The sequence below is a fragment of the Balearica regulorum genome, chromosome Z (assembly GCF_011004875.1).
Source record: "Balearica regulorum gibbericeps isolate bBalReg1 chromosome Z, bBalReg1.pri, whole genome shotgun sequence".
Classification (NCBI taxonomy): Eukaryota; Metazoa; Chordata; class Aves; order Gruiformes; family Gruidae; genus Balearica; species Balearica regulorum.
In genome coordinates, this window is record NC_046220.1 from 16,335,677 (window position 1) to 16,362,762 (window position 27,086).

Consider the following 27,086-nt stretch of genomic DNA (forward strand, 5'->3'; position numbering starts at 1 on the left):
ATGTTTCTATGGCCAAAAAACCCACAGGGCAGCCTTGCTAGTCTCTTGAGAGTACTGCTTGCAAGTATCCAAGGAGAGTGCCACAAGAGATTCAAACTTCCAACTCCATGCAAATAGGCAGACTGAAACTGGCACAAGGATACACAGCTAGAAGGCTCCAGAGACACACATCCTCTTCTCCATCCTGTATCAGCAGTCCATGAAATAAAATCTTTACATGCACTCAGATCCAAGTAATAAAATCAAACAAAAGCAAGAATCACTGGCCTTCCTGAAATCTGCCTAGAGCCATGATTTTCTTTGTCCCCTTCTTCCCTACTGTCTTTATCTCAGTTTCATTCACCTTGCCTCCTCCTCTGCTGCTAAATCCTCTCTCCTCTCCTCCCTGTCCTTTTCTTCCACACTGCTGATCCTCTCCAAATTCACCCCTCCCCATCCAAAAATGAATAATGTAACTTGCTGCCAAAAGACAAGAAGAGTCACTCTGGGAGACTCAAAAAGCCCTTTCAACTACCTTGTCTCTGCCAATGATAATTAGATAATGCTTAGAGCCACATGACAAGAGCAAGATGTACATGAAGTCAGCTTCAACACTGCCCTACAATGAACACCAAGTTGTGTGTGAGACATTCCCATTCCCAATACCCTAGAACTTGTAGAAAGGAAGCAGTTAAATACATGATTTTAAATAAGGTGATTAATATATCATTAAATATTGCTGGTTTTCTGCCTAAGAGCCAGCTACATGCACTGTAAATTTCATGACATGACTCCATACAGAGCAGACTGTACAAGAGAGTTCCATAAATAGTACTCCCCATCTCCTCACTCTGCTGTCCCCACAATAGATTTATGTTGAAGCAGAAACACATCTTCTACCTGCTCCCAAACCAGGCTTGTGCACACAGGCAACAAGATCTTGGCCTCTGTGTCTCCACTTTAAAGAGATTGTGGGCCCCTCTTCTGATCACAGAAGCACGCTTCTTGCTGCATCTTGCTTCTTGCTGCATCTTGCTTCTTGCTGCATCTTGCTTCTTGCTGCATCTTGCTTCTTGCTGCATCTTGCTTCTTGCTGCATCTTGCTGAATCTCAGGCTGCTCCAAAACTTCCTGCTCTTACCTAGTAAGCATCAGGGTCCAACTGGGGAGCAGTGCAATACATACATCAGGTCAGCAAGGTCAATATTTCTTACACCTCCTGCAGAAGGCATTTGTCACCTGGATGTGGTACACTAGCAAGACTCACATACAAGCACATTTCACTGGGAAATGGCTGCTCCTAGCAGTTGACTAACCAGGCAAGCCAACTAAGTCCCGGGTCCACCCAGCTAGACTGGGACAGTTTTGGCAAAGACAAATACATCACATCATCATATTTACTCTGAGTAATGCTACTAATGCTTCTCCCACAGGGCAAAGATCTGTATCCCTGAGACCCGGTACTGCAGGCCATTTGCTCCAATACACCCTGCCCGTGCAGTTAAACAACAGCATTCAAAGTGACAGGCATTGAAAAAACAGCGTGCGGAGGAACTTCTCACTTCCAGATGGCTTTAAAACTTTGAACCTCACACTTGCCTTATGCAGAGAAAAGACTGTTAGCTGCAACCCTGATAGAAGCACAGCGATCACAAAACAAGCAAGCAGCAAGAAAGGTCCTGCTTGTTGTGCTAGTCTGCAGGTGCCACTTTCTAGCTACAAGCACCCAGTGCTGGATTTCCCATCCCATGTCTCCTTGTTTGCCACCAGCTTTCATGGCAATGAAAAGGGCTTCATTAGAAACAGCAGAGTGGACAAGCATGTTCCTCTTGCTAGATCAAGTGTTGTAATAAGATAAAATTATGCATGCAAGTAGCAAGCACTCATCACAAGAGGGTTTTGGAAGATGGGACAGACTCTTTCATGCCTACACGGACTTGGACATGAGCAGTCAGTCCATTGGAGCACGGTCTGGTCCAGCCATCATTCATTCTACCTGACAGAAATATTATTCCCAGGTGATTTCACCAGAGCAGTCACCTCTTCACACCTCACCCTGTTCCCACCCTCCTCTTTCCCCTTTCATCAGAAGCAGCAGTAAGGGATAATTTTATCACCAATGTTAGTGAACAACCCTCTGGCTTAGATCAAGGCCACCCCCAGCAATACATCTATGGCTGCAGCTTTCTCCAGCTACGCCTTGCAAACCCCCAGGAGGAGACCCCCTCACTATCCTGGTGTCTTGCACCCCCCTCTTTAGGTCAACCTACCCCCAGAGACTTCTGCTTACTGCTCTCCATGCATGGCCTGGAGAACCAGCAGAGCAGGCAGTACTTTCAGAGACACCCACCTCCTGCCCCCAGAGAGAACTCACCAGCAGCCTGAGGGAAGGCTGCTGGGTTGGACTTGAAAATCTCTTAATGACAGTGTCACTAACGATACGGGTGTACTCATAAACACCAAATCCTATGCACCACCAGGCAGATGAAGAGGAGTCCCTGGTTTGTAGCCTGCAAAGAAACTAGAGGAGACCCCCTCAAAACATCAAGTGAATTACTGCGCTGTCAATCTGTTGCAAGAGCAGGTGAAGGCTTTGCCAAGAGACTCCTTTGCTCCATTGGTTTGGGATCATCCTCATCTCATCCTATGAGCAGCTCTTGCTTCCCCATGATGAAGGCCTCTATCACAAAGGCAAATGCTCCTCTCTCCTGTTCTCTCCAGCTCAGTGACACCTCATTTATAACAAGCTCTTCCCAAGAGAATGTACATCCACAAATCAAAGCCAAACCCCCACACAGCTATCCAAACCTTGTATTGAAAGGGTCATGCTGTCCTTTCTCATTTTAAGTATTCCTTGTCTTGGGGTGTGAGAGTTTTGGGGTAAGGCTGTATGAAATACACTGCTGTCACTAGGGAGGAAGTATTGCTAGGAACTGACCATGGAGATGAACATTAACAGGTTATCTTGTCCCCAACAACCACAACAGCAGGCAGTGGTACTACATGGGCCATCTTCCAGTCCTCTGGTACCTAGGAGGCTGCTTGCTGGCACACCAGGTGTTGTAACAGATCTCCAGCATTTCAGCTCCTTTCTTACAGGAAATGTAAACCTTTTCTTTTGTCCAGAGAAGGCAGAAAGTCCAAACATTAACTTGCAACTATCTTTTGACTGAGGAAGTAGTTCCAAGCACAAATGAGAGCTTGTTGCAAAGGGGCAATAGAAGAAGCAACTAAAATTGTTAAGTCCCTGCAGGTGGCTTGGAAATACTCAAGAGCGCTATACTGGGAGCAAGAGAGGTTGAAGTTGCAGTCAAATGAAGAAAATGGAAAGGGGCTCACAAGTTTAGGCAGATTTAATATTAAAGAGCACAAATAAGCGGATGAGGAACAATTTCTAAATGGCACAAAAGGTACTAAATTCTCTCTCAAGCACAGCCACAGCAGGATTTTCAACATTTGTCTCCTCCAAGTTGATAATGGTCCATCCCAAAATGCAAGAAAAGAAGGAAAGGCAGCATGAGACCTGCATGGATGAACCAGGACATCCTCATAGAACTCAACCATAAAAAGGATACACACAGGAGGTGGAAGCAGGGACAAGTGTCCTGGGAGGAATATACAGACATTGTCCAAAGATGCAGAGCTGGGCTTAGGAAAGCTAAAGCTCACCTGGAGCTGAATCTGATGGGGGATGTGAAGGGCAACAAGAAAAGTGTCTACTGGTACGTCATCAACAAAAGGACAACTAGGGAAAATGTGGGCCTGCTGAGGAATGGGAATGAGGACTTGGTGAGAAAGGACATCGGAAAGGCTGAGGCATTGAATGTCTTCTTCACCTTAGTCTTCACTACTAAGACCAGCCTTCAGGTATCCTGGGCCCCTGAGACCTGTGGAAAGTCCAAGGCAAGGAAGATTTACCTTTGGTGGAGGAGGTCGGGGACTGGGCATGGCAAGGGCCTGATGGGATGCACACAAAGGAGCTGGGAAAGTTGGCCCATGTTATTGAAAAGTGATTCTTGGTTTTCTCTGAAAGGACTTGGCAATCGGGTGGATGTCCCTGAGGACTGGAAGAAAGCAAACGTCACCCTTATCTTCAATAAGGGTAAGATCGAGGATCTGGGGAACCACAGGCAGGCCCTTCAGCCTGAGCTTTATAAGGCAGTTAAATGTAAGAAGAAACTTTTTTACTGTGAGGGTGGTCAAACAGTGGAACAGATTGCTGAGAGAGGCTGTGGAGTCTCCATCCTTAGAGATACTCAAAACCCAACCAGACAATGCCCTGAGCAACCTGCTGTAGTTGAACCTGCTTTGAGCTGAAAGTTGGACTAGATGACCTCCAGAGGTGCCTCCATCCTCAGCCATGCTATGACCCTGTGAAATCTGCACAGTGATGTCTAGGGAGAGCATCCCAAGCAGGTACAATGAAAGAAGACCAGAACTTTCCATGTGTGTTCAGCATGAAGGAGATGAGAGAAGTTCCCATTCCACAACACTGCCTGCCGGGGACTTATCAGACAGGCCACGCTCAGAGGAAGAAAAATGAGCTGCAACTCAACCAGCTGACTTAAAGCAACAAAAATAGCTGGACTACAGTGTGCACTCTTTTATTTAAATCCAACCATATGAGGATAGCAAGAAAGCAATGTTAGAAGGTTTTCAGGGGAGGCTGGGGAAAGGAAAATGGCATCAAAGTAGTAAAAAAAAAGAACAAAGTTAGCAGATAGGCAGGTAAAAGTGAGATAGATGAAGAGTCAGCACAGCTTTTGTAAAGCCTTGCCAGGCCCCACAAGCCAAACTGCACTAACAAAAGCCAAAATCTCTGCAACACAGTGTACTCAGTTTCCAATGCTAGCATGGTTCCTCACCACAGTAATAAGGCAGCATGGGGTTAGCAAGAAGGTCTTCAAATGGATAAGTGGTTTGTTAAAAAATGAGAAATATCTACTTTTTGAGTGCTGTAGGCTTAAGTTCAAAATAGACTCTCACCACCCTATTTATATACCTACATGGCTCCCAGGAAGGATAAATTTGTGGAACAGATCATCACATCTTTTTTCCTATTCTCCGCATTCATTTCTCCACCTCCTTCCCTAATGATATTTTTCTAAAATTCTCCAGTAATGGACAGACCATCATCTTCCTGTGAAACATCCCAGCACTCAGCTGCCTTTACAATTTCAAAGCTTTTCTCCAGTTTTTACCTCATATTCCTGCTGTCAGCCACATTTTCTCAACAGCTGCTGAACCTGTCCTCCTCACTTCACCTCTCTTTCGCTGGTCTGTAATTTTCCAGAGCAGTTGCACCTAAAACTGGCATACATCTGTTTTACTAATATGGATGAGCAGATGGTTCCTTTATAATTTACCAGATACTCTCCTGTTCATATTTATCATTTGCTTGCTACACCATGTCACTCGGTTGTGCTCAGCCTGGAATGAAGTGCAGTCCCTGGACACTTTTCAGCAGAACTGCACTGGGTCTGATGGTACTGCATCATCTGAAGACCTGAACCTCTCCCTACTGAACTGCATCCTGATTTTCCTATGCCATTTCTTCAGCTCATCAAGGCAATTTCAAACCAGACCTGTCCTTCTGCAGGCTTCCTGCTCGTCCTGGTTTCCTGTTTATTATTTATTCCTTTGTCCTAATTACTAACAAAAACAGCATCAGATGGCAGGAAGCATCCTGCAAAACTCTTCTCAATAAATCCTCACATTTTGATAATTACCCAGCACATAAGCTCTCCCGCATAGTTCCCTCACCAGATTTACATGTACCTTACTATAGACAGGTGTATCCAGTGCATATTCCCTTATCTTAATTGTGTGGGACAGCACTGAACATTTTCCTAAAGTCAATATAAATCACACTTGCTTCTCCACATCCACCGGGCTCATGACCCTTTGCAAGAGGAAATCTGAGTGTGTTGACATGATAGGTTTTGCCATGCTCATTCTGCCTCTTTCATCTCATTATTTCTCCCACGTGTTCAGCTTTTTCTTGTTGTTCTAATATTCTCCATATGGAGAGGCTCAAGATTCCCTCTGTCTAGAGCTCAGGAATCTTCACCCTCTGCAGAGTCCTCAAAGAAAACCTGTTAATTGCTCTGAGTTAATTTCAGACAGTTCTTCATGTGTCCTGCAGCCCGCATTGACCGGGGTCCCCAAACATCTGCCATGAGCACTGCCTAACCTCACCTGCCCCACTGTAGCCCAAATCACCACTCAACCCTTCCTGCTGTTGCAGAGGAATTTAGCCAGGTTCGGGAAGGGCTCTGCATTTGTCTCTCCAGGAAGCCAATATGGTTGGAAGCTGTGTGCCCTGCCAGGCAGGACTGTGCTGCTGGGGGGATTACAGGTCATGCCAAGCCTGCTAGGTGACAACTCACTGGCTAAGCAACCAGCACCCCAGTAGCCACTGGGGTCCAGGGACTGGACCGCATGTGGGGCAGAAAACTGCTGCTTGTTCATAACAGCCTACCAGGTGTGCAAGTTCTTCGGGATCTCCAAACTTTCGTTCTCATGGGGCTTCAGAAATAGGTTTTTCCAATATGGGAGACTGAGCTCCAGCACATCAAATATCTGTATCGTCAGCAGGTTGTTCATGGACAGTCTTATCTGCAGCAGGAGGAGAGCTCCTGTGTCTGTGACTGGAGATCTGGAGCAACACCCAGGAGTCCAAATTCAAAATCAGTGAGCCAGGACACCTCTTGTCACAGTACACCTTAGGCTGCACAAAGTCTTGCTGTTCCTACTGTGAAAGCCAGGCTCACAGCGCTGTGCATCCTGGTGCCTCTCTGCAGGACAGGCTGTCTCACATCCCTGCCTGCACTAGGTTTTGCTCAGCATGCCAACAAATGCCCCTGTGTGGACATTCTTATCTACAGGCAAGATAGGGATGAAGACCATCTTCACCTTTTCCCCTGTGAGAACTACCCCTTTTGGGACAAGCCACACTGGTGTGATTGTATTAATGTAATTACAGGCTTTAGCTTCTACTGAAAAAGTATTCCCACAAAAATAAGCCTGGAAAGCCCAATGTTAGTAACAGGATAAGTAAAGGTGTCTGTGCTTTGCAATACATGGAAAGCAACAGCTCTAGAAATCCAGAGAAGAATCGCAGCTCACACTTCACAGCTCAGCAGGTAACACTATCAATCCCATTTTCTTCTCATCTTCCTTTTATCCCAGCTCTTTAATTTCAAAACATAAATTGTTGTTTCCCGCACAGGGAATGGGGTGGGGGATAGCTCCCAGAGAGCACTTTCTTTGGAAAATTTATGCATTCCTGCCAATTTGATTACTTTAGCAAGTAATCTATCATCCACCTCTTCGGTCCAGCATATCTGACTGTTGCCCTTTGCCAGTCGTTTCCCTGCAGCCAGCAGCACAGTCAGAGCACAGGCATCTGCACACAGCAGCTATGCCATATGGCCCGGCTGGTCAGCATTTCATTTACCCCATGTATGGATTTGCCACAGCCATGTTACAGGCTGGCATGCTGGCTCCAACCTTCATTTCAGGCTCTCTGGTTCACATTTTTGAGTTTGCTTTTTTTTTTTACCCACATGCTTCCATCCTCAAAGTTTCAAAATGTAAGATGAGTACATCCTCAAAAGGGCAACACTGAAGGCAAATAGAGAAACGTCAGTGTTATCTACAATTTGTAAGACAAACACATATGAAACAATTTCCAGCCTTTTACACATGTTTTATCACCATTTATGTTGAACTACTGCTTCAAGGCAAAACTAGAGCCCTCAGAACTTCATCACTAGCCATGAGCCTCCTGGGTCAGGTGCCAAATAAGCACAGATCATGTTGTTTCTGGTCTAGCTTCTCTCAAGCCTGCTCCACCAAATGGTTTGTGAGTCTCAGAGCTGGGCTCCCCTCCAAGTTATGCATGGTCTCCTAAGCACACCTGCAAAAGAGCAGGTCACGCAACCCCGGACACACCTTCCCGTCCAAATTCCACTTCTGCTGTGTAATAACATTATCAAGGAGAAATTATCAGTAATAAATTCCTTTGGATCCAAAGTCGACCACACAACATGATATGCAGCAAGCCAGAGCTTTAAACATCATCTGTACGTGTCATCTCAAACAAAACTACAAGCTCAGAGGCTACAGATTTATTGTTACAAGAGTAATAAACAGTACAGATATGGTGTTTTTCACCTGTTGGTTCACAGCTTGGTTCCACATAACGCAGGGCGGACACAATTGCCTCTTCCACAATTGTAAACTGAGAAGCAAAATCCTGCCTACAGGGATGTTGCCTCAGAGGTGAGGTCTGTCAGTTCAGAGTCCCCCGATAGACAACCTGACCACTAGACCATGGCCTTGACCATGTCACTTGATAGCCAGTTGCTAAAAGACAGCAAAGGGAGCTACAGAAAGAGTCATGTTCCTAGGCTGGCTTTTTATGCATTCAGCCCACAGACTAGTGCAACTACAGTCAACAGCCACAACTGGGAAACAAAGCCTGCCTTGCTGCATCCAGCAAGGTCTTCTCCCCACCAGATGTGATGCAAGCAGGAAAATAATTTCCCATGTTTGACTCTGGGGTTTGCCATATAATTTAAAGCTGTTTCTGCAGGAAGCACACACTGCCGGGTGTCAGCAGCTCAGAAGGGGATCTCTATGGGCTCAGACAGGCAGTCTAGGCACAAGCACACGTGCTGCAGTTGTGCCTGTTCCCACAAAAAGTGGGAACATGACACCCTGAATCCTGTGTGAGGTCCTGCTGTCTCCCGCAGCCCTGCTGCTGGTGGTGGGTGTCCCAGCATCTACGTTCAACAGTGGGAATCTTCATGGGTAAGACTACTGAATATGGATTAATGGAGAATCCAGCATGGGGCACTGCTACTGCAGGTGCTCTGTTTTCAAACCAGGTGTTGGCATGCATACCATACCTCAGACACTTGAGCCCAATCAGGGAAGGAGTTTAAGTTGGTGCCACAAGAAAACTGAGTTACTGGTGAAGTCTCACAAGACTAGTCTATCAAGCAGTTTTGTATGAATAATGCATTAAAAAAAAAAAAGCGAGGAATAGTTTGTAAACAAGAAAGGAAGTAGAGAGCCATTAGCTAAGTGATCTCACATCTTAAGCTTAAGAGCAGTCCAGGCTCTCCAGTGAATCAACAAAACCACACAAAGGACTGTACCACTTCTTACAGCCTCCAGGCTGTGCATTAGCTTTTAGCAAAGGTATCTACCACATGAATAATGCAGCACGTCTTCCAGAGCATCTGTACTCCAATCAATCCACAGTAGCAAATAAAAACCTTTCAGCACGCCTTTCTATCAGGCAGCAGGACCTTTTTACAGCTGCTCAGAGGCATATCCTTAGAAAAATAACCCTATCTGCTACCAGAGCTGGAAGCCTTTTAAATCGGCCAGCTGGGAACCAGCCTTTTAAATCAGCCATCCTGTGATGTGCCTTGATTTTATCAATTGCCTTTCTTTGTCTTTTGTTCCTAAAGGATCGACACACACCCTTATGGGGCTCAGATTAGGGGAGCTCAGACCAAGGTTTCAGTCCACTTTCGGAAACAGACACATGTCACCCCCAAAAGCATCAGCTCACAGCCTGCAGCCTACCCAGGCACCCTCTCCTTTCCCAAAAGGACAAGGTAGCCCCACCAGCCACACCGCACACATGCCACATCCCTCTTCTGCACCGTAAAGCAGCCTCTTAATCAAAGTATGGGTCCCCAGTGTGGGGGTATGGGCAAAGAGCATCCACCAAACCAAGCCTCCATCATAGGCTCAAACCTCTGTATTTTTAGAGGCAAAGCAGGTGATGGAAAGCAATGCTTTGTCCATGCCCATAACTAGTGCCAGTTTGAACATCAGTTCACTCCAGAAGCATGAAGGTCCCTTCTCCTCAGCAGCCCCCCAGGAGCTGTGGGAACTGCTTCTGTCACCTCATTTCAGCAGAACAACCTGCAGGTACTGGCTGTCTGAGGGAGAGCGTGCTGCTGGTGCAGATGGGTTAGGATCTGCAGAGCTGGCGTGGGACAAAATGACAACAGCAAGCAAGATCTCAAAGGAGATCATATTCTAGAGATGTGTTATCTTTCATCAGAAAATCCAGTGCTAAATAACACTCCAAAATACTTGCAGTTCTCCAGCATGACAAAGGTACTTAAATATAGTGCCTTGGAAAGCCGGTTGTGAAAACACACCTCTGCCTGTAGTACAAACATTGCGCAAATAGAGAGGACATGAAGCTGGGGGTGAAGGAGTCACTCAAGATAAAAATGAGTTGATTTCCTCATCTGCAAAACAGCAAGGCCCAAACCTCTCTCTGAGCGGGCACAGCAGCCCCTCTTGCCCCTTGTTTTCCGTGCACACTGCCCAGAGCAGGAGGTGAGCTCTCACACGTGTCCCTGGGAGGAGGCACGTCAGACCTTCCCCCATGCTAGCAGTAGGTCAAAGCTTATGCAGAGGGTCCCAGGTGGACACAGCCTCAGAAGAGCCAAGACAGTGGCTCCTCTGCTGACACAGGCATCATCTCCTTGGACCACAAGCAGAAGGGGGTTCCAATACTTTTGCCATCCCCAAATATCCACTTGGGCTGGGAAAGGCAAACATTGCATAGAGACCTGGCCTGTGCTGAACAGCAAGACTCCAGCAGCCCACTGCAGCCCTGCACCCCACAAACATCGTCACCAGCTGGTACCAGAGCACCTTTCTATTGAGGGACCCCGAAGCAACCCACCAAGCACCAAGAACATACCAAAGCCCCAAATTTGGCAAAACACACATTGTCCAAATCTTGTTCAAATTAGAAGATACACCAGGTGCTGTGAACCTCAAAATGATTTTAAGCACTTATGTCCACGGGCAGGCTAGGGCTGCCAGAAGTGAAACAAGATCACCCTTCACAAAGCAAGGTTGAGATGACAAAAGTCCGGTGGCCATCCTGGACGAGCTTTCCAACCACGTTTGTATTCAAAGTTGAAACCACAATGCACCCCCCAAAGCAGGCAGTGACGCCCAACAGGGTCCGGCATAGAAACTCCCTTGATGGTGACACTTGCTCATGGTATTGCCACATCCCCACCACCTGGTATTACTCCATGGCTGTGCTCTTCTGTCACACTGGCACAGCAGGGAGATGGACAAGGGAGCATATGTGCCTCACAAAAATAGCTCAGCCAGGTTATTTTTAACTGGGTCATCCCAGCACAGCCAGCGGCAATGGCCAGGAGCAGGGAAGAAAGCAAAGAGAAAAACTGGCAGAAACCACAGCTTCAAGCAACTCCCAAGAGACTCAGACTCTTCTATCACCTGACCTGACAAGAAGCCCAAGACTGTATTTTGGGTAGGATCCTCCAGAACATTGTAAAATGAAGCCATGTCAGGAAGTACTGGCTAAATTGTCACCTCTTCTTTATTTTATTGCTGGGGTCACTTCCAAGCCTGACACTGAATGTGTACTTGAGCCTCCCCTGGGACAAGTGGGAGACACAAAAAGAAATTTCGATAATAAAGCATACAGAATCACAGGAAACAGTTAGGCCAGAAGGCACGTTTGGAAATCCCGAGTCCTATCCTCAGCCCCCAAAGCTCACTACAAACGTAGGTCATGTTGCTCAGACTGTCCAGCTAAGTTGGAAGACTAACGAGGATGGAGACCCCACAGCCTCCTTGGGAAACCTATCTGCCTACAGTCTTGTGGAGAAGCCCAGGCTGCAGTTGGCCTGCAAGGCTTGTGAAGTTACCCAGATGTCTCTGGTCAAACTTGCTGCACACCAGGACCCTCATGGCTTTCACTGAAGAGCTGTTCTCTTGCCAGTCAGACCTAGCCTGCACCACTGCAGGGAGCTGCTGCCAATTGGGGCAGAAGTTGCCCATTATCTTTATTGAAGTTCATGAGGGGCTGTTTTTCCCCTCACGAGAGCCATAAAGCAGGCTGGGAGCCTCCAGCTCCCTGGTTGCTTAGGAAGCCCCAGGGCTGGGAAGTGCCCATGGAAGGTCTGTTGCCAGACCCTGGACTTCCCTGCTACATCAAGCATCACTCTTCCCATGAGCAACAGAAGTGATTCACCCTGGAGCGAGGGAGCCTGAGGCACCTGTGGCACCGTCACTGCCACTCTGCTGCCAATGTTGCCTGGAGCTCCACTTCCTGAAGGTTCACACCTCTCACTCGGGCACAGGGAGTGAAATACCACCTCACTGTACATGAATTTCCCCAGGCTGCAGGAGAAGTTGCTTCATGAATATTTTTAAGCCAACATCAGCTAGAAATCAAGCTGAAGAGCACAGCCCACCCTCCAATGAGTGTGAAGAAACTTGTGCTCGGTCAATGCAAGGTCAGTTTGGGTGTCCCAGGAGGGACAGAGGAATCCTCCAGGGATGATCCCACGTTCAGTGGAAACACCATTTTCTGGAAGTTCAACCTCCCCCTTTACCATATGTCCCGTGTCTGCTTCATGTTGTTTCCCTACTCTGCAAGCTCTGACAGAAATAAAGATGATGCATTGAGAACACAAATGGCTTCAGTCAACATGGCCTTTAAGAAATACAGCAGTGGGTCAGGAGAGTGTGAAAGGCTGGCAGAACCCCAAATGAACCCGAAACTCAGCTCAGTTTCATTAGGCTTATCCGAGCTCCCAGGAAGGGCAGGGGGTAGTATGACTGAAGCAGAGGATGGGGCCACCCTAGCCTTTTTGGAGGGCGAGTCCCTCCTTCCCCTGGTTCACCTCCAACTTTCCAAGACAGCCTGTGTGCTCCATCAGAAAGATAAAGCCAACTTGCCTGCTTTCTCCAGAGACAATACCCTCTTTCACTCTGCTGGTTACCTGGGCAGCAAAGAAAATATTATTGCTTATCAACTTCCTTGTGAGTACTAATGTACTTCTGAATTCAATGAGAGGGCAAATTCCACCTCACAGAGCTTTTCTACCCTGGCAAGATCCTGCTCTGTTATGAAAGAAAAGCAAATACAACAATAAAAACTGGAAGCCTCCTCCCCCTCCCTCCCCCTCCTCACGCCCTACCCTCCCCCCCCCGCAAAAACTCATTATAAAAAGGAAGTGGTGAAATGCACAAACTTTAAGAAATGTTGCCACATTTCTTGTCAGAAAGGCAGCGTTGAAAGACCCATCATCTGACCCTCTGCAAACTCAGCAGTTTCTCCCGAAACCAGATCACCATGCTTTCACTCTCCTATTTCACAGGAAGCAGCTTCCTGCTATTCAAGGCCAAGACAGCTCCTAAGTTTCAAGAATCAAAGTTCAGCGCCCGATCGAAAAGATGCAGCTGCGTCTCAGTAGCCTGCCATGTTGTTTGAGAAGATAGCTTGGTTCCACTGCTCTTTATCTGAGGTCTAAGCACGCCTGCAGACATGTGGCAGATGGGGTATCTCTGCTAAGGGCTACCGTACAGAAGGCTTTCCTTCCAGCAAAGCTGAGCATCACTGGTTTGGGGGATTTGAACACCCTCTGCAGAATCCCAAGACCTTGGTTATTTGCCCACGGGGTCAAAGTGGGCTAGCCAGAGTTCTTCCCAAACCTCTTCTGCCTACCTGAGGCTTTATGACTGCCACCAGGACATAGAAGCATTACGAAATCTGGAGTGGCCAGCAGGATGCCGAGGCAGTGGATACACACCAAGTGTAGATGTTTCTTGTGAGTTCTATGAAGGTTTGGAGGCTACATGCTTCACTTGAATGTCCAAAGATATGGCCCTTACAGCTGATGTGATCTAATGTAACCACATTCCCCCATGACTGAAGGTTTATGCCTTAACCAGCCCACAGGCTAAAATGCTTGCAGGATGTGGTGAGAATCTGGCCAGCAAGACCAAGCCTGGCCTCAGGATCTCATCTCCAAAGCCACCTAGGAAAACTGAGAATCTGATCAACCAGGTGAAAATGGAAACTGCTACAGATCTGGGGCACTAACAAGGCTGTGACTGGGTAGGAAAGCACAAGCACAGATGCAAAGACACAGCTCATCTCTGGTGGTCTCCAGTCCAGTGCCACAGAGAACCTGCCCACAGCTCTAAATCAGGGCAGATGTGGAGCTTCCAAAACCCCCAAGGATGAAGGCCTCCACCACCCTCCTGGGGATGCAGCTTTCTCTAACGTCTGACCTACTTCCCCCCAGCTGCAGCTTGCGTCCTTTTCTCCTTGTTACACTGTCACTGCCAAGAAGAGTCTGGCTCTGTAGCCCTTGTTTCAGGAATTGTATCCCGCTGTTAGTAAATCAGTTTGGCAGCAAAAGACACAGGTACCTACTGCCATGGACTAGAGAAGAACCAGCTGTGGGTTTCCCAGAAGTGAGCCAGGAGCAAAGGGAAACAGTCCCTGTCCTTCTGGGAGCAATGACAATAGGACCTTGTTCTTTGAAAGGTGGTGGGCAGCATCAGAGGTCTTCTCCAAACCTCATAGCTGCAGTGTTCTTCCACCTCCCTTGCAGCATCATCTACATGCAAAAAAAAAACCAAAAAAACATTTAGGGGCCCTCACAAAAGAGAGGTGTGGGGAGCGCTCCCACAGCCATGCAGCACCTGTGGAATTGCTTTATGATTCCAGTTGAGGATTTTCTCTTTAGCTGATTAAATCAAATTGACATCCCCCTGTTCTCCAGAAAACTCCTAACGCACTTTTGAGCTCTCTAACAGCAGGACCCATCTATCTGATGCACGACAAGGCAGCAAGAGAGTGTGGCAGAGGCAGATGTTACAGACACAACAGCCAATGCTTTCTTCTGCCGCATCACAAGTTTTAAAATTGATTCACCATTTAGAGCAGAGATAGCAGATTCAGTTTTCCTCTTTTTTGATTCTTACTCTGGCTTTGATTGATGCTGACTAAGTGGGAGGACTACCCATGCTTTCCCTGCCAGGGAAATAAGATTCTGTGCCCATTCATTCACCTGCTAGGCTTGGCAAATGTAGTCTCTGGGAAACCAGTGGCATCATTCTGAACCGAATCCATCGGTGCAAGTGCAGCAGTAGTGTTTGGTTCAGACCGGGAGCATGCTTTTGAAGCAAATCTCCTTATTACGGCCATTTAGTGCACTGCAGTTTGCACTGCAAAGCAGTCTGGAAGCATGCAGGCAGGATTCTCTCCAGATGAAACTAAAATCATTCCAGGATCAGAACACAGTGCACTCCATCTGCTAATGGGACCAGCAGGGTCAAATTAAAACATCCAAAATGCCTGTGGATATGAAGTCCTGACACCACCTCTTTCACTCCACAGGTCTAGTCCTCTTGCACTGTAGACATGGCTATAGTTAACAGACAGGTGAGGTCAGTCACTGCACACACGCTTTTCTGTAGACATCCCTCTCTTTTTGACCTTCAGCCTTGCCTCTCTTCAGATAGACTATTTTATTTACCTCCTCTCCTCCAAGTATTGCTCTCTTATATTGGTTTTGGGTGTTCCTCTATCTCTGACCATTTTGTTCAGCATCACTGCTCTTCTCTGTGACCAGTCCCCCTCTTCACATATCCCATACATCAGAGATGAAGGTCAGCCTCTCCTCCCATACAGTAGTTTATTTCCTACGTACTTAAATCCTGCCAGCTTCTTCGCATATCTCCTCCAGTATGAGTTTTGATCATCTTCCAGCTCTCTCCCTCTGCACTACCCCTCTCTCCAACCTTGCCAGCTGGGGGGCACCCCTGGCAGAACCTCCACATCCCAGCTGAGCTCTCCATTACAAGCCCGCTCACCCTCCCTCTAAACTGCTACTTTCCATGCCAGCCTATTTTTCCAGCATAGTTGATATCCATACTGACAAGCTGATCTTTTCTCTGCCTTTGAGTCAGCTCTGGGCATCTGTGCCTCAGGGACTTTTTGAGCCAAAGGCTTATCTGTCTGTTTAGCCAGCCCTAATGGATTTTCCGCCTGCAGATTCATCTAATGGCTTTTCTTGAACCACATCCCCAACATCCTGTGTCAATGAGTTCCACTGTTTATCTGTGTCCTGTAGTTCCTGGGCAGTGATAAACAGAGGAACAATCACTCCCTATCTGGGCTCTCCAACCCATCATCCTACCATATGTCAAAAGCCACATGTCACATCCCTTTTCCAAGCTAAACAGTTGTCCCTCCCTGCCTTCTCTTCTGCATTACTAGGTCTTCAATGAGCTGCAGAAAGCTAGCATTGCATGAGGCATTCAAGACACAGCTGCACTGTAGATGTATCCAGACATTATTTGATCTTTCCACAGTGCCAGTGGACAGCAAGGGGGGGGGGCGGGGGGGGGGGGGGGCAGCGGGAAACAAGCAAAGGTAGCAAGCCCTTGAAGTCTGGCTGTGAATTAAAGCAGCATTTGAACTCCTGACATAATGCAGGCCAGGCAGCTTGGGACACGATTTCCATGCCTTAGACAGCAAAAACAAAGACTGACTGTGTAAAGAGTGAGAAGAAAAGCACTGGGTAGGACACGACACACTGGGCCACACTGCACCTGGCTGAATATGCAGTTTTCTCTGGATATCGTATATGTGTTCATGAAATTACACCTACATCTAGGGCTTTTCAGTACCAGGGAAAGTTTTCAGGCTCCAGGAAACTTCTGCAGACTGCTCACAGCCAGAGGAGAGTCAGCACCATGCTCTCAGCTCTTGCTCAATCAGAAGTGACAGCAAATGGGAACAGTCTCACAGAGGGGCCCCCGAGCAGGCTTGAGGGCTGCAGGTGAGTGCTACCACTGCCCCGCATGACACCCTGGACACCCTGCAATGCCAAGGAAGTCCAGGCACAGGGAAGGACAGCAGACGATGACACAGACAGATATGGAAGTAAAGAAAGGGAAAGGTTTTTAGAAAGAGCTCAAAATAAAGATCTGAATTTCCTGGGGAAGACTCACCTTTCTGCAGGAGTTCAAGACACTTGCAGACTTACAGACTAAGACACCATGCAATCATCTGCCTGTACTGCAGGTGGCCAGTGGCAAGAGAACCCCACAAGAGTGAACGGTGTGTGAAACTCTTCTGCTGCCACATGTGGTGTCTGTGCCATTAATCTTCCAAACCCCCACAACTGAGCTTACTTGCAAGACAGGCAGAAACACGTATAAACACAGCTATATTTTTTCATATGTACAACACAAGCTGTCATGAAGTCACAGAAGAGTTCGTGTTGCAAGTCATGCTGTCAGGGAAGGAAGAATAGGTAAGACACTGGAAAACTCTTCTGAAATACACAAGATAATGGCTGGTTTCACTGGTTTCTCAAAATTGAAAGAAAGAGAGGGTAGAGAAGCTGTCACTTCATTTCACTCTTTACACATCAAATAGATCTACTCTCAATTAAGCTTTAGAAGTCCTGTTCCACTAATAGTCTACAAAGGGCTGGGCACCAAAACCAAGCTCTCAACAGTAAGAGATTCCCCAAGCTAACAGCAAGATGAGCTTTATTGAAACGTTTTTTGAAACCTCAAGGATGACCACAATATACTTAAGGACATCCTTTGATATTTTGTCTCCATCCAGTGGAAGAACCTATAAAGCAGATACGCGTGCTCCAGCAGAAAGTTAGGGATTCTCACCACTTGTCCAAGTTCAACGCTCAGCATGAGCGTTGGGAAAGAAGCATGGAAGATAAAGACCAAAGTAGACTTTCCAGGTGGACTGTAGCTATGCGTTTCCTTGGTTTAACTTCTTGGAACTTTGTTTCCTAATACCACTATCAGGTTTTCACATCTACTGTCATCACAAAATCACAGGCAAATTTAGGCTGGAAGGGGCCTCTGAGGGTCTGTAGCCCAAACTCCTGGCCAAAGCAAGGTCAGCCTCTAAGTCAGGCCAGGTTTCTCAGGGCATTGTCCACATGAATTCTGAAAGTCTCCAAAGGTGGAGGTACTACAGACAAACAAACCATCCTGCTAAGCCCCTCTCGGGCTAATACCTGTGACCTCAGTCAATACACATCAACCGCGAAGGCAGGTACCTACACAGTGCTCTGCCTCCACAAGGATGAGTCACCTACCCCTCCCTCTCCAGATCTCCAGCCAACAGGGTCAGTGAAGTCCATCCCCACTTAGAGTCGATATCCAAAGCGACTCAGAGGACTCCTGCCTTCAAACTGTCATCCTTCCAGCGACCATAAAACAAAACGCAGGAGACAAAGTTAGCTGTCATTTTGAGGAACAGGACTACCACCTTGGGGCCCTAAAGGCAAAGCCCAGCAGAACATGCTGAGAGGTTAGAGAGAGGAGTGTGTGCTCTCCATCATGGTGAGACAGGACGCTTTGGGGGCGACAAGCCAGCGAAAGAAATCTCTGCAAGATGCCAAGTAGCTGCTGTTCGGCTAATGATAGGCTGAGAGATATCACCTACTTCCAGAGAACACTGCTGCCTGCACTGAGTGACATTATGTAGAAGATTGTCTTATTCAAGTTTCTAGTTATGCATCATCCCAGGAAGCTCTTCCCACGATTATTCTTCTTTGCTGCTAAAAACACTACTGCCTTATTATTTTGCCAAACAACTTCTGCTTACAGCTACTGGCTTGCATTTCAGTTTGTCAGATAGATTGAAGAATCTATTATCTATAAAGATACAAGAGGCTTCTGATCTTGTCAGCACCACAGGAGAATTCACCAAAACACAACCTGAACACCAAGAAAGATGAAAGTGTCAACATTCCACTTGAGCTTTTACTTAGAAAATCTCAGTGACAGGTTCAGTTTTTCTGCTCCAGGACTTAGTTTGCCTGGCAGGGTGCATCACACCCATAGCTACTGCATAGGGCTTAATATATGGCAGGGGACACATGCCTCAAATAAATGCAAGGGGCCATAAAGTCAAGCTCTTCAATCTCTATTAAGCCTTTAAATGAATGTCATGATTTTTAAAATTGTGAGACACTGAACTCCTATTGATTTCTATGGAAGCTGTCAGATGCCAGGGTATCATTAGCAAAATCAATCTTTTCAATTAAGACTTCAGGCATCAGTTACTGCCATCAAGATCTTTGCAAATTCAAAGAGAAACATGAGCCAGAGCTATGACCACAGGCAGGAGGGGTCAGAAGAGAGACTCTGATCCTCCCTGACTGTAAGGAAAAGAGCCTCTATACATAGGAGGAGCTGAATATTATGAAAGCAGGAAGTTGGAGCAATGCGATTTTGATTTTGTTTTTGTTCCTCTGTGTGTGTATTTTGGTATTCAAATTAAATTAGAGAAAATGGCAGAGAAAAATAATGTGGACTAATTACATTTAAGTAGATGTTAGCAAGACAATCTTTGACTTCTTCTATTTGTCTATGGCAATTAAAGAGCTGTCTGGGTTCTCTGTGCCTATTACACTGCAATTTTGTTGCCAGCACAGGCTCCTTTTAGCGGCCAGATAGAATGGGAGAAACCAGAGGATGACAAAGAAGATCGGTCCTTCCCAGCACCGTTCACGTTACCAGACAGCACTCCCAATAACATCCATATGAGGTTCCTTAGAAAGGAGCACTGCAGCTGTTCAGGCAGTATGTTTTATATTTTTCAGGATTTGTGTATTCTTGCTCAGAGGTTTAAATAATTGGTTTTAAATGACCTCACATGTAACCATGTGGAAGATGGCTGAGAGCTGAACGGCACTGGCAGAACTGAACTCTCCACAGCCTGGAAAGCAAAACTCCACAGACACGCAATGGGAGAGGAGCTACTGTGCTACAGAGGGTGGTGAAAAGCCTGTCGCTGGATCCAGTGCAGATCACAGCAGTGACAACACTGGCTGGCATTTGGGGGCAGCACCTCTTCAAGGGTCCTTTTGGCAGATAGGCAACCGTGCTACACACAAACGCTCCCTGGCTAAACGAGACCCAGGCAAGGCTGGAGCAGGACAGGCAGCTTCAGGAGAGATTTGCTGCTCCCAGTCCCACACTCACACACTGCTGCATTAGCCCATCTCCCAACCCGGGAAGAGGGCAATATCTGAGAAAAAACCACTTGTCTACCAAGCATTACCCATTCCCCCTGCCTGTGATTCCCAGAAAACCTGGGATAGGATCCAGAGCTTTCTGGCCCTCCCAAGGAAGATTTCAGCCCTCTGCACAGGAGGGTTTAAATCATGGTATCTGTAGAGCAAGGATTAATTTCTGCTCTCGGGGATTGGCCCAGAACTTGCCTTGGCTCCTGCCTGCACCTTTTTCTGATTGTCCCTGCTCTACTCTACGCATGGGCTAGAGCCACGAGGCTCCTGTTTGCTTTACTAGTGTAACCCTGACCTGGAGAGCCTCGCCAAGCCACCTTTTGCTGGAGGAGCTCTCTCCCAGCATTGCCTCCTCTCCTGTTTAAGCACAACTCCCAGAGCTGCAGGAGGAACAAGATGGAGTTTGGCCTCTCCTGCTTTCCTGCAAGCTATCTAATCAGTTTCCAGGGACTTTGTCTCAATCTCACTGATAAAAATATCACAAATGCTGGGAGTTTCTGCTGCTTTGTCTTCCTTATTATTTTCCTTGGTGACCTTGTCCCATAGAGGGAGAGAGGCAGTGCAGAGTCATCAGTGCGGGTAGGAATGTCTGTGTTTCCTGGCACAGAAATAAGCACGGCAACTCACCAGACTAGAAAGAAACCCTTGCACAAACCAGAGCCCAGAAGGATGCTTGGAAGAGAGTGGGAGAGAGAAGCCAAATGTTGAACACTGCTCTAGAAAATGTGAAACCATGTGAAATAGAGCAGGGAGCAGTTCAACGGGGGAAGAGAGAACACGGCTTGGAGCTGCACACTGTCATTGGTCCTACTGTGGGCAGCAGCATGTCTCCAAGCTTTAGAAAGGGCTTTGCTTGGCTGAGGGTCAGAAAGTCCCATTTGTGAATTTCAAAGTGCTTTGGAAATAGTAAGTATCAGCATTACCCTAATAGAGCCCTGCAGGGTGTATTTTCAAAATGGAGAATTGCTGGCAAGCCTGTAATACCGCAGAGGGGAAATCCCTGGAAATAATAGGCCAGTCTGGCTTCTTCTTGCAAGCCAGTATAACCCTGTGAGCGTCAACCCCCCTCAGCCCATACAGCCTCCTGGATGATCTAAAGGTCTTTCCTGTTACTCCTGCGGAGAGGCAGAAGGCGCGTCAGTGTAATTGCTATGTGCCGCAGGCTGCTCGTCTCAGTCAGCTCTCCGCAGCCAGAGCAGTTCAACATGCACTTAAGGGAAGCCAGGTAATGACTACATGTGAAACACCTCACCGCATTATCGCTCTGGTGTCTTCCTGCCATGAGAGCAAGAGACCAGAGCATCTGTTGTGCATCAAGAGGAGGCCAGCCCCGGATGTTTCAAAGAGTAGCTGCTGTCCTGCCTCACCAGGGATGGGTGTCCCGGTCCTCTTGGGTCTGAGCAGGAAGTTTAGCAGCAAGGTCCCCAGCAGCTGCCCAGACATCAGCCCACTGGCCAACTGTATACTGGCTACCATTTTATTCCCAAAAAAGCCTGACGCTGTTTATAACTGGCAGATGGGAATACTTGGATAAGGTGGTGGGGTTTCTTTTCATTAAGCAAACACTTCGAGCAAACTTCCTTGGAGAAGGTTTATTTATGAGAGTGGAGAACAAGGTCTGGCCATTGAGGACCAGGACTCTGCTGAGGTCCCCTTGGACCAGCCAAGAGCAGATGGTGGGGAACTGATCTGGGACAGCCTCCCTCCACCCTGTTTCTTCACAGGAGGTCTCTGTCATACCCTGTCACAACCCACCCTCCAACCATTTTCCCATGGAAATCCCTGCTGTGGAAGTCAGGGCCCTCCAGAGTGGGATGAAGACCTCATGCTGTGCAGCTGCTGCTGTCCATGTAATACAAAAACATCAGAAGCAGTGAACTGACCAAGACATACAAGGAGCCTGGAGGGTCATCCACAAATTCAGCCTTAGCTTGCCCCTGAGGCAGCACTCACTCCAAACTATCACCTTTGCTTCTGGGGATTTACCAAAGCTTTCAGTTCTCTCCCAAAGTCTCCGTAACACTGAAGTGCCTGTGTGCCTGCAGCTCACAGCACAGGGACCTGCTCCGTTCTCAAGCGTACAACCCCAAAACACGCTCTGCACAGCTTTCAGGCATCTGGCAGTCCAGACAGCCCACACACAAGGGAGAACTGTCCTTGCATAGGCACCACAAACCAGTTCCAGAGACCAGCACAGAAACCTGCTGTGGAGTCAGCCAACCCAAAATCCACTCATTATCCAGCTACTAACAAATGGAGCAGACATAGAAACATTAACAATATTATCCATTACTGACATTTTCTGAGCAAGAAATCTGCTCAGAGAGGATGAACCAACATACTTGAGAGACAGGCAGAAATTACCTGGGGGGAAAAAGAGAGTGAGAAACCCACCACACCTGGAGATACCCTGATCTGCTATCAGGTAACCCACCTGCTGCACAGAGACAGCCAGCAACCGGTCTGATCAATGGGACGGAGGTGAGCAATGCTGCCAGCCAGGTTGACGCAGCTGGCACACTGAGGGCAGCAGTCTCCCTCTTCCCCTGGAATTGCCAAACCGATACTCATGCAGAGCTGCTTTGCCTCTGAGGAAGAGAGATCAGGAGGAGCTTGGGGCAGAGCTGGGGCGCAGGCAGCAGAATTATCTGGCTTTGTCGAAATATCTCTGGTACCTGGGCCTCACATTTCCTAGGTCTATGGCAGCTCTACAGAGTAGACAGGGTTTGTTTTGTTGCTATGGCCTAATGGATTGAATGAGTTTGAAATACTTCTCATTGATGGAGCTATAGCTTGTTTGTGATAATGCTAATTCACAAAACAACATTGCACAGGTGAAAATACCTCCTTTTTGCCTCGTCTCTAAGAAGCAACCAGCTCCCCGTTATCCCGCCTCCCAAAGCTTTACTCAGTTTCCTGAAATGCTCACAGCAAAACATCAACTCCCTGCATGCCTCCATCAGTCACTCCCTATCTCTGATCAAACCAGGAGAGATCTGAGCTCTCCAAAGCGGGCACAGCCAGTGGGAGAACAAAGGGAACAGCAGGGCTTCACAGGCTGCTCCTTTGTTAACCCACCAGGGACCCTGCATTGGGAAGCTTGAAAGGCAACCAACACCCAACTCCCCCAAAGTGTTCTCCGAATCCTCTGCAGAAACGGCTTCCCTTGAGCACCTGAGGCCATAAAAGGTTTACGCTGTCCAGGCAAATTCTCTTTACACTATGCCTTCTTAGGAGGTATAAGTGAACGGAGAAATCAGGAACAGCCAAGATGCTGCAGGGCTGTTTTTCCACACTCCACAGCAAGACAAGGAGCGCACCACTCCCTGCAGGGTGAACAATGGATATTCGGCAAGACACTGCACATAGCTGGCCTCCCCGGGCCACAGGGGACTTGTTTGCAAAGTGCTGTCATCATTACATACCCCTTCGCAACAGCCTGCCTTCACCCCTGACAGAGCTGCAGCATCAAAGCCAAACCCATGGTAAGCCAGAGTCCAAAGCTGTGCTGCCTGAAAGTAAGACCCCTACAAGGGCTTGTCCTGAAGGCGGAACTGGCACCAGGAGACCCTGCTGCCAGAGAGCATGGCCCACATGTAATTTATGTGGTTGTCATCGTGCTCTGTGCAAGACGTGACCTGCCATGACATCAAGCACCCAAAATCCCCAAGATTCTAGCACAAAAGGGCAAAATTCAACCGCCTACACTCACAGAGAACCATAGATGAGGCTTTCCTCTGTATCATAAGCAAAGTTACACAGAGGCCAAACCGTGCCACCCATTGCACGGGCAAGCAGGGTTGGCAGGAAACGGCACAGCCTTCCCGGGCAGGCGGCATGATGCTGACTCCCACCTGCCTGAAGAAGCCCTGTTGCTCCGCGCACCGGCCGCGCACCTCGCAGCGGAGCCCGGCCCGCAGCAGACCCCCCCCGGGCCCCTAACGAGGGCCGACTCTCGGTCCGTCACGCTCCGCACAGAAACCCCCCCCCTGCAGTTACCTGCAGGAGCAGCCCAAGGGCAGGGCGCTGTAGGGGAGCCAGAATCCTGCCCGGGGAAGGCGCGACCTGCACCGGCTGCGGCCAGCGGGGAAGACCCGCTCCCGCGGCACACGCCGGGGGATGCCCGAGGCCCGCGGCACCGGGCGGCCGCCGCATCCCCCGGCCGTCGGTGTCCCCGCGGCTGCGGGTGGCGGCAGCTCTGGCCCCGCACAAAGCGGGGTGGGGCCGGCGGGGGCTGCGGCACCCCAGGCGCACGGGTAGGACAGGGCAGGCAGCCCCCACTCCCCAGCGCCGCCGGGCTCTGCAGGCCCCAGGCTGCGGCAGGTGCCCCGGCTGGCGCTGGCCCTGCCCACGCGTGTCACGGCCCCACGACCCCCACCACCACGCCTCCGGTCTCATACCTTGCCGCTGGCGGCGAGGGTCCGGCAGCGCGCAGGGCGTGTGCATGGGAGCCGAGCCGCGCCGCGCCGTGCTGTGCCGTGCCAACCCGGCCCGCCCACGGACTCCGCCCCGGCCCGCCCTCCGCGCCGCGCCCCGCAGCCGGGAGGTGCCGGCGGGGACCGGGGTCTGCCCGCCGCCCACTGATGCGGGAGCCTCAGCCCGCAGAGCTCCGGGGCGCCTTACCGGGGAGGTCCGGTCCGGTCCGGTCCGGTCCGGCAGCGCGGCTGTGCCCAAGCCCCGGGCGTGATCTGCCGTGGGAAGCGTGGGGTTTGCTCTGCTTCTGTCGTGGGGAGAGCCCCTCCGTAATGACAGCAAAGTGCTCAAGCACCTCTCCTTTCCCTGGGCTGGGGCAGCCCCCCCGGCTTGGGCCAACGTGTGCGCTTCACCATCACCACGATCGGTGCAGGTAGGTCCCGCAGGTCTGTGCCTGGAGGCACGTTTTGAAGGGTGGGTGTGTTTTCCTAGGAGATCATCCTGGCAGCACCAGGATTTTACCATCATCTGCACAGAGGGTACCCACAGCCCTCACCTTAGCTCACAGAGCTGCTGAGGACATGGTGGCAAGTTCCTGTATCTTTGATGCGACCACCAGATACTGGGCACTGCACCCTAAACGCTGCCCACACCCCTGCAACACATATTAGTGTGCCAGGCTTAGCTGCAGCTGCTGGCTGGCTCAACAGTCCCGAGGAGATGGAGAGACACTGGCCTATGTGGGCCCAAAGCTGCAGGGCCTTCACTGATGGCAAATGCCTCTACAAAGCTTCTCATGACTGCAGAGCTCACTCAGAGTTTGGGGTCAGCTCGTACCTTGGCAGCAGCACAAGCCCGTCCGGTACCCTGGATGAGGAACTTGGCAAGTAGACAGCAATGCCCAAGATCAGCAATGCCAAAGGACAGAGATTTCCTTGGCCAGGTCACCCACTCAGCTAACAACACTCTGGTCCTGTCTGAACAGAGCCTGAGGCAGCTGGCTCATCTCCATGCTTCAGTCCCACCGGTCTGTGGGTAGCAGTGGCAGCTCTGGGCTGAGCCAACGGGCGTGACAAGACTCTGAGACTGGGTGTCCTCCACAAGTGAGATGCTGCACTTCAGGTGGCTCTGCTTTGATTCTGTGGCAGTGAGATAGGAGTCTGCCGGTCCCTCAGGACAGCTGAAGTCCTTTTGGGGAAGGAAAAGCAGGTCCTTGACAAGAGCAGTCTCAGTGAACCCTTCAAGGGAGTTGAGCAGAATTTCAGAAGCAACCAATAGCCCCCCAGAGTGATCTCCATGTCTTGCTGCCAAGTGCCAGGCTGGGACAACCCAGGAGACTGAGGCAGTTGAGCAGAGACATGGCTGTGGAGAAGCACTGTCCATGGATGGAGCACAGGAAGCAATCCAGCTGTGGACACAAATTGTGGCTGCTTGTGCAGCAGCTGTCCTGGACCTGCCCTGCCTACAGGAATTGAGATGACTTTTGGAACCCCTCAGGACCCTCGCAGTGCATGCTCACGTCTTCACCATAAGAAGTACAAGACAGGTCAGATGCTGATGCACAGATGATCTCTAGTGCTTCCTTTCACACACAGTGTGCTCCAGCCCTGCTGACAGCCTGTGTCCACAGAGGTGGCTTGTGGCAAAGAGCAACCCCACAGAACACTTGTCCTGCTGTGTGAAGGGCCTCCAGCAGCCCCAAAGAAAACACTGTTGTTAGTGCTTTCTGTTGGGATCCAACAGCAGAGTTTGGAGCAATGTGCCCTGTAACTCTCTGCCATCCCACATCCTTAAGTGCCAGAAACACGGCCAGAGGCAGGCTAGTGTCACCTCTGGACATCTTTCCCAGGCTGTGCAAATTAATGACAAGTGGAAAGCTGCCACGGCAGACAGTGGAGTTTGTTATGGAGGGGAGCCTGACAGCAGCGTCATCAAACACCATCATTGGCCCACTGCTGGCCAGAAACCATGTGCAGCACTGCAACCTGTGGCAAGCTGCTGGGAAGAGCAGAGCCAGCACCTGTTGTGGCTGCGCTCCATTGCAGGAGCTATATCCGTGTGGCTGCATTCATGGTATCTGTGCAGCTGTGGATAAAGCACCCCTCACCCAGCTGGAGGCTGTTCCCAGGGAGCAGGGTCCTGCCTAGCAGAAGTGGATGAGATGAGACAGAAGGAAAACAGCTTTCTGCTTGGTGATATGCCTTGCAACCCTGGGAAGGGCATGACCAGTTTGCAGATGCAATATACTCAGGTAGATCGATGTTATAATGGCGCACAGCACAGTACATCTGCACTGAAGAGGAGGTGCTGCAGGAAGCACTGCGCTCTGCTTCATCCCAGTTGGCTGAGGACAAGGGGCCTGATGCGCCCACCATGGGTTTGGATGTAGCCACGTGGAGGAAGCTGCTAATTAGTTATACCCAATTAGCATCATATTTAACAAGAACTTCCCTAGTTCCCACCTCTCCTGCTGTAATTATTTCCATCCCTGTGAAGTTCAAGATCACTGGCTGTGCCACCTGTATGGGGGCAGGTGGCATGGAGAGGTAGGGTGGAAGCTGGGCCCACGCAACACCCACCGGCTTCAGGGACCAATTTAAAATGCCTTTGTGATGGCAGTGTCAAAACTGGAAGTCTTTTCAGAGGCTGTGGCATTGGCATTCCCCCTCAATGTGCAAGAGCTTCTATCACATTGAAAAATGTTAAATTATCAGAAGATGAAGCAAAAAATATTAGTTGGTTTTCATTTCCTTTTGGAACTTTTCCTCCCTGCAAAATGGTGTCATAAACAACACTT

General features: G+C 49.1%; 1 protein-coding gene across 2 annotated transcripts in view; it reads right to left on the minus strand.

Annotated features, from left to right (window-relative positions):
• CORO2A (coronin 2A) overlaps positions 1-24,381 on the minus strand; it is a 60,238-nt gene extending 35,857 nt beyond the window's left edge. Inside the window, exon 1 of one of the 2 annotated variants that reach the window (XM_075740492.1) lies at positions 24,277-24,381. Coding sequence is in view for 1 of the 2 variants with exons in the window: in XM_075740490.1 (XP_075596605.1) it covers positions 21,129-21,179 (51 nt within the window). In the remaining variant the exon portion in view is untranslated. Of the gene's footprint in view, positions 1-21,128; positions 21,271-24,276 lie in introns of those variants that run through there. The other variant, XM_075740490.1, reaches the window with a different exon arrangement.
• Positions 24,382-27,086: the final 2,705 nt, after the last annotated feature.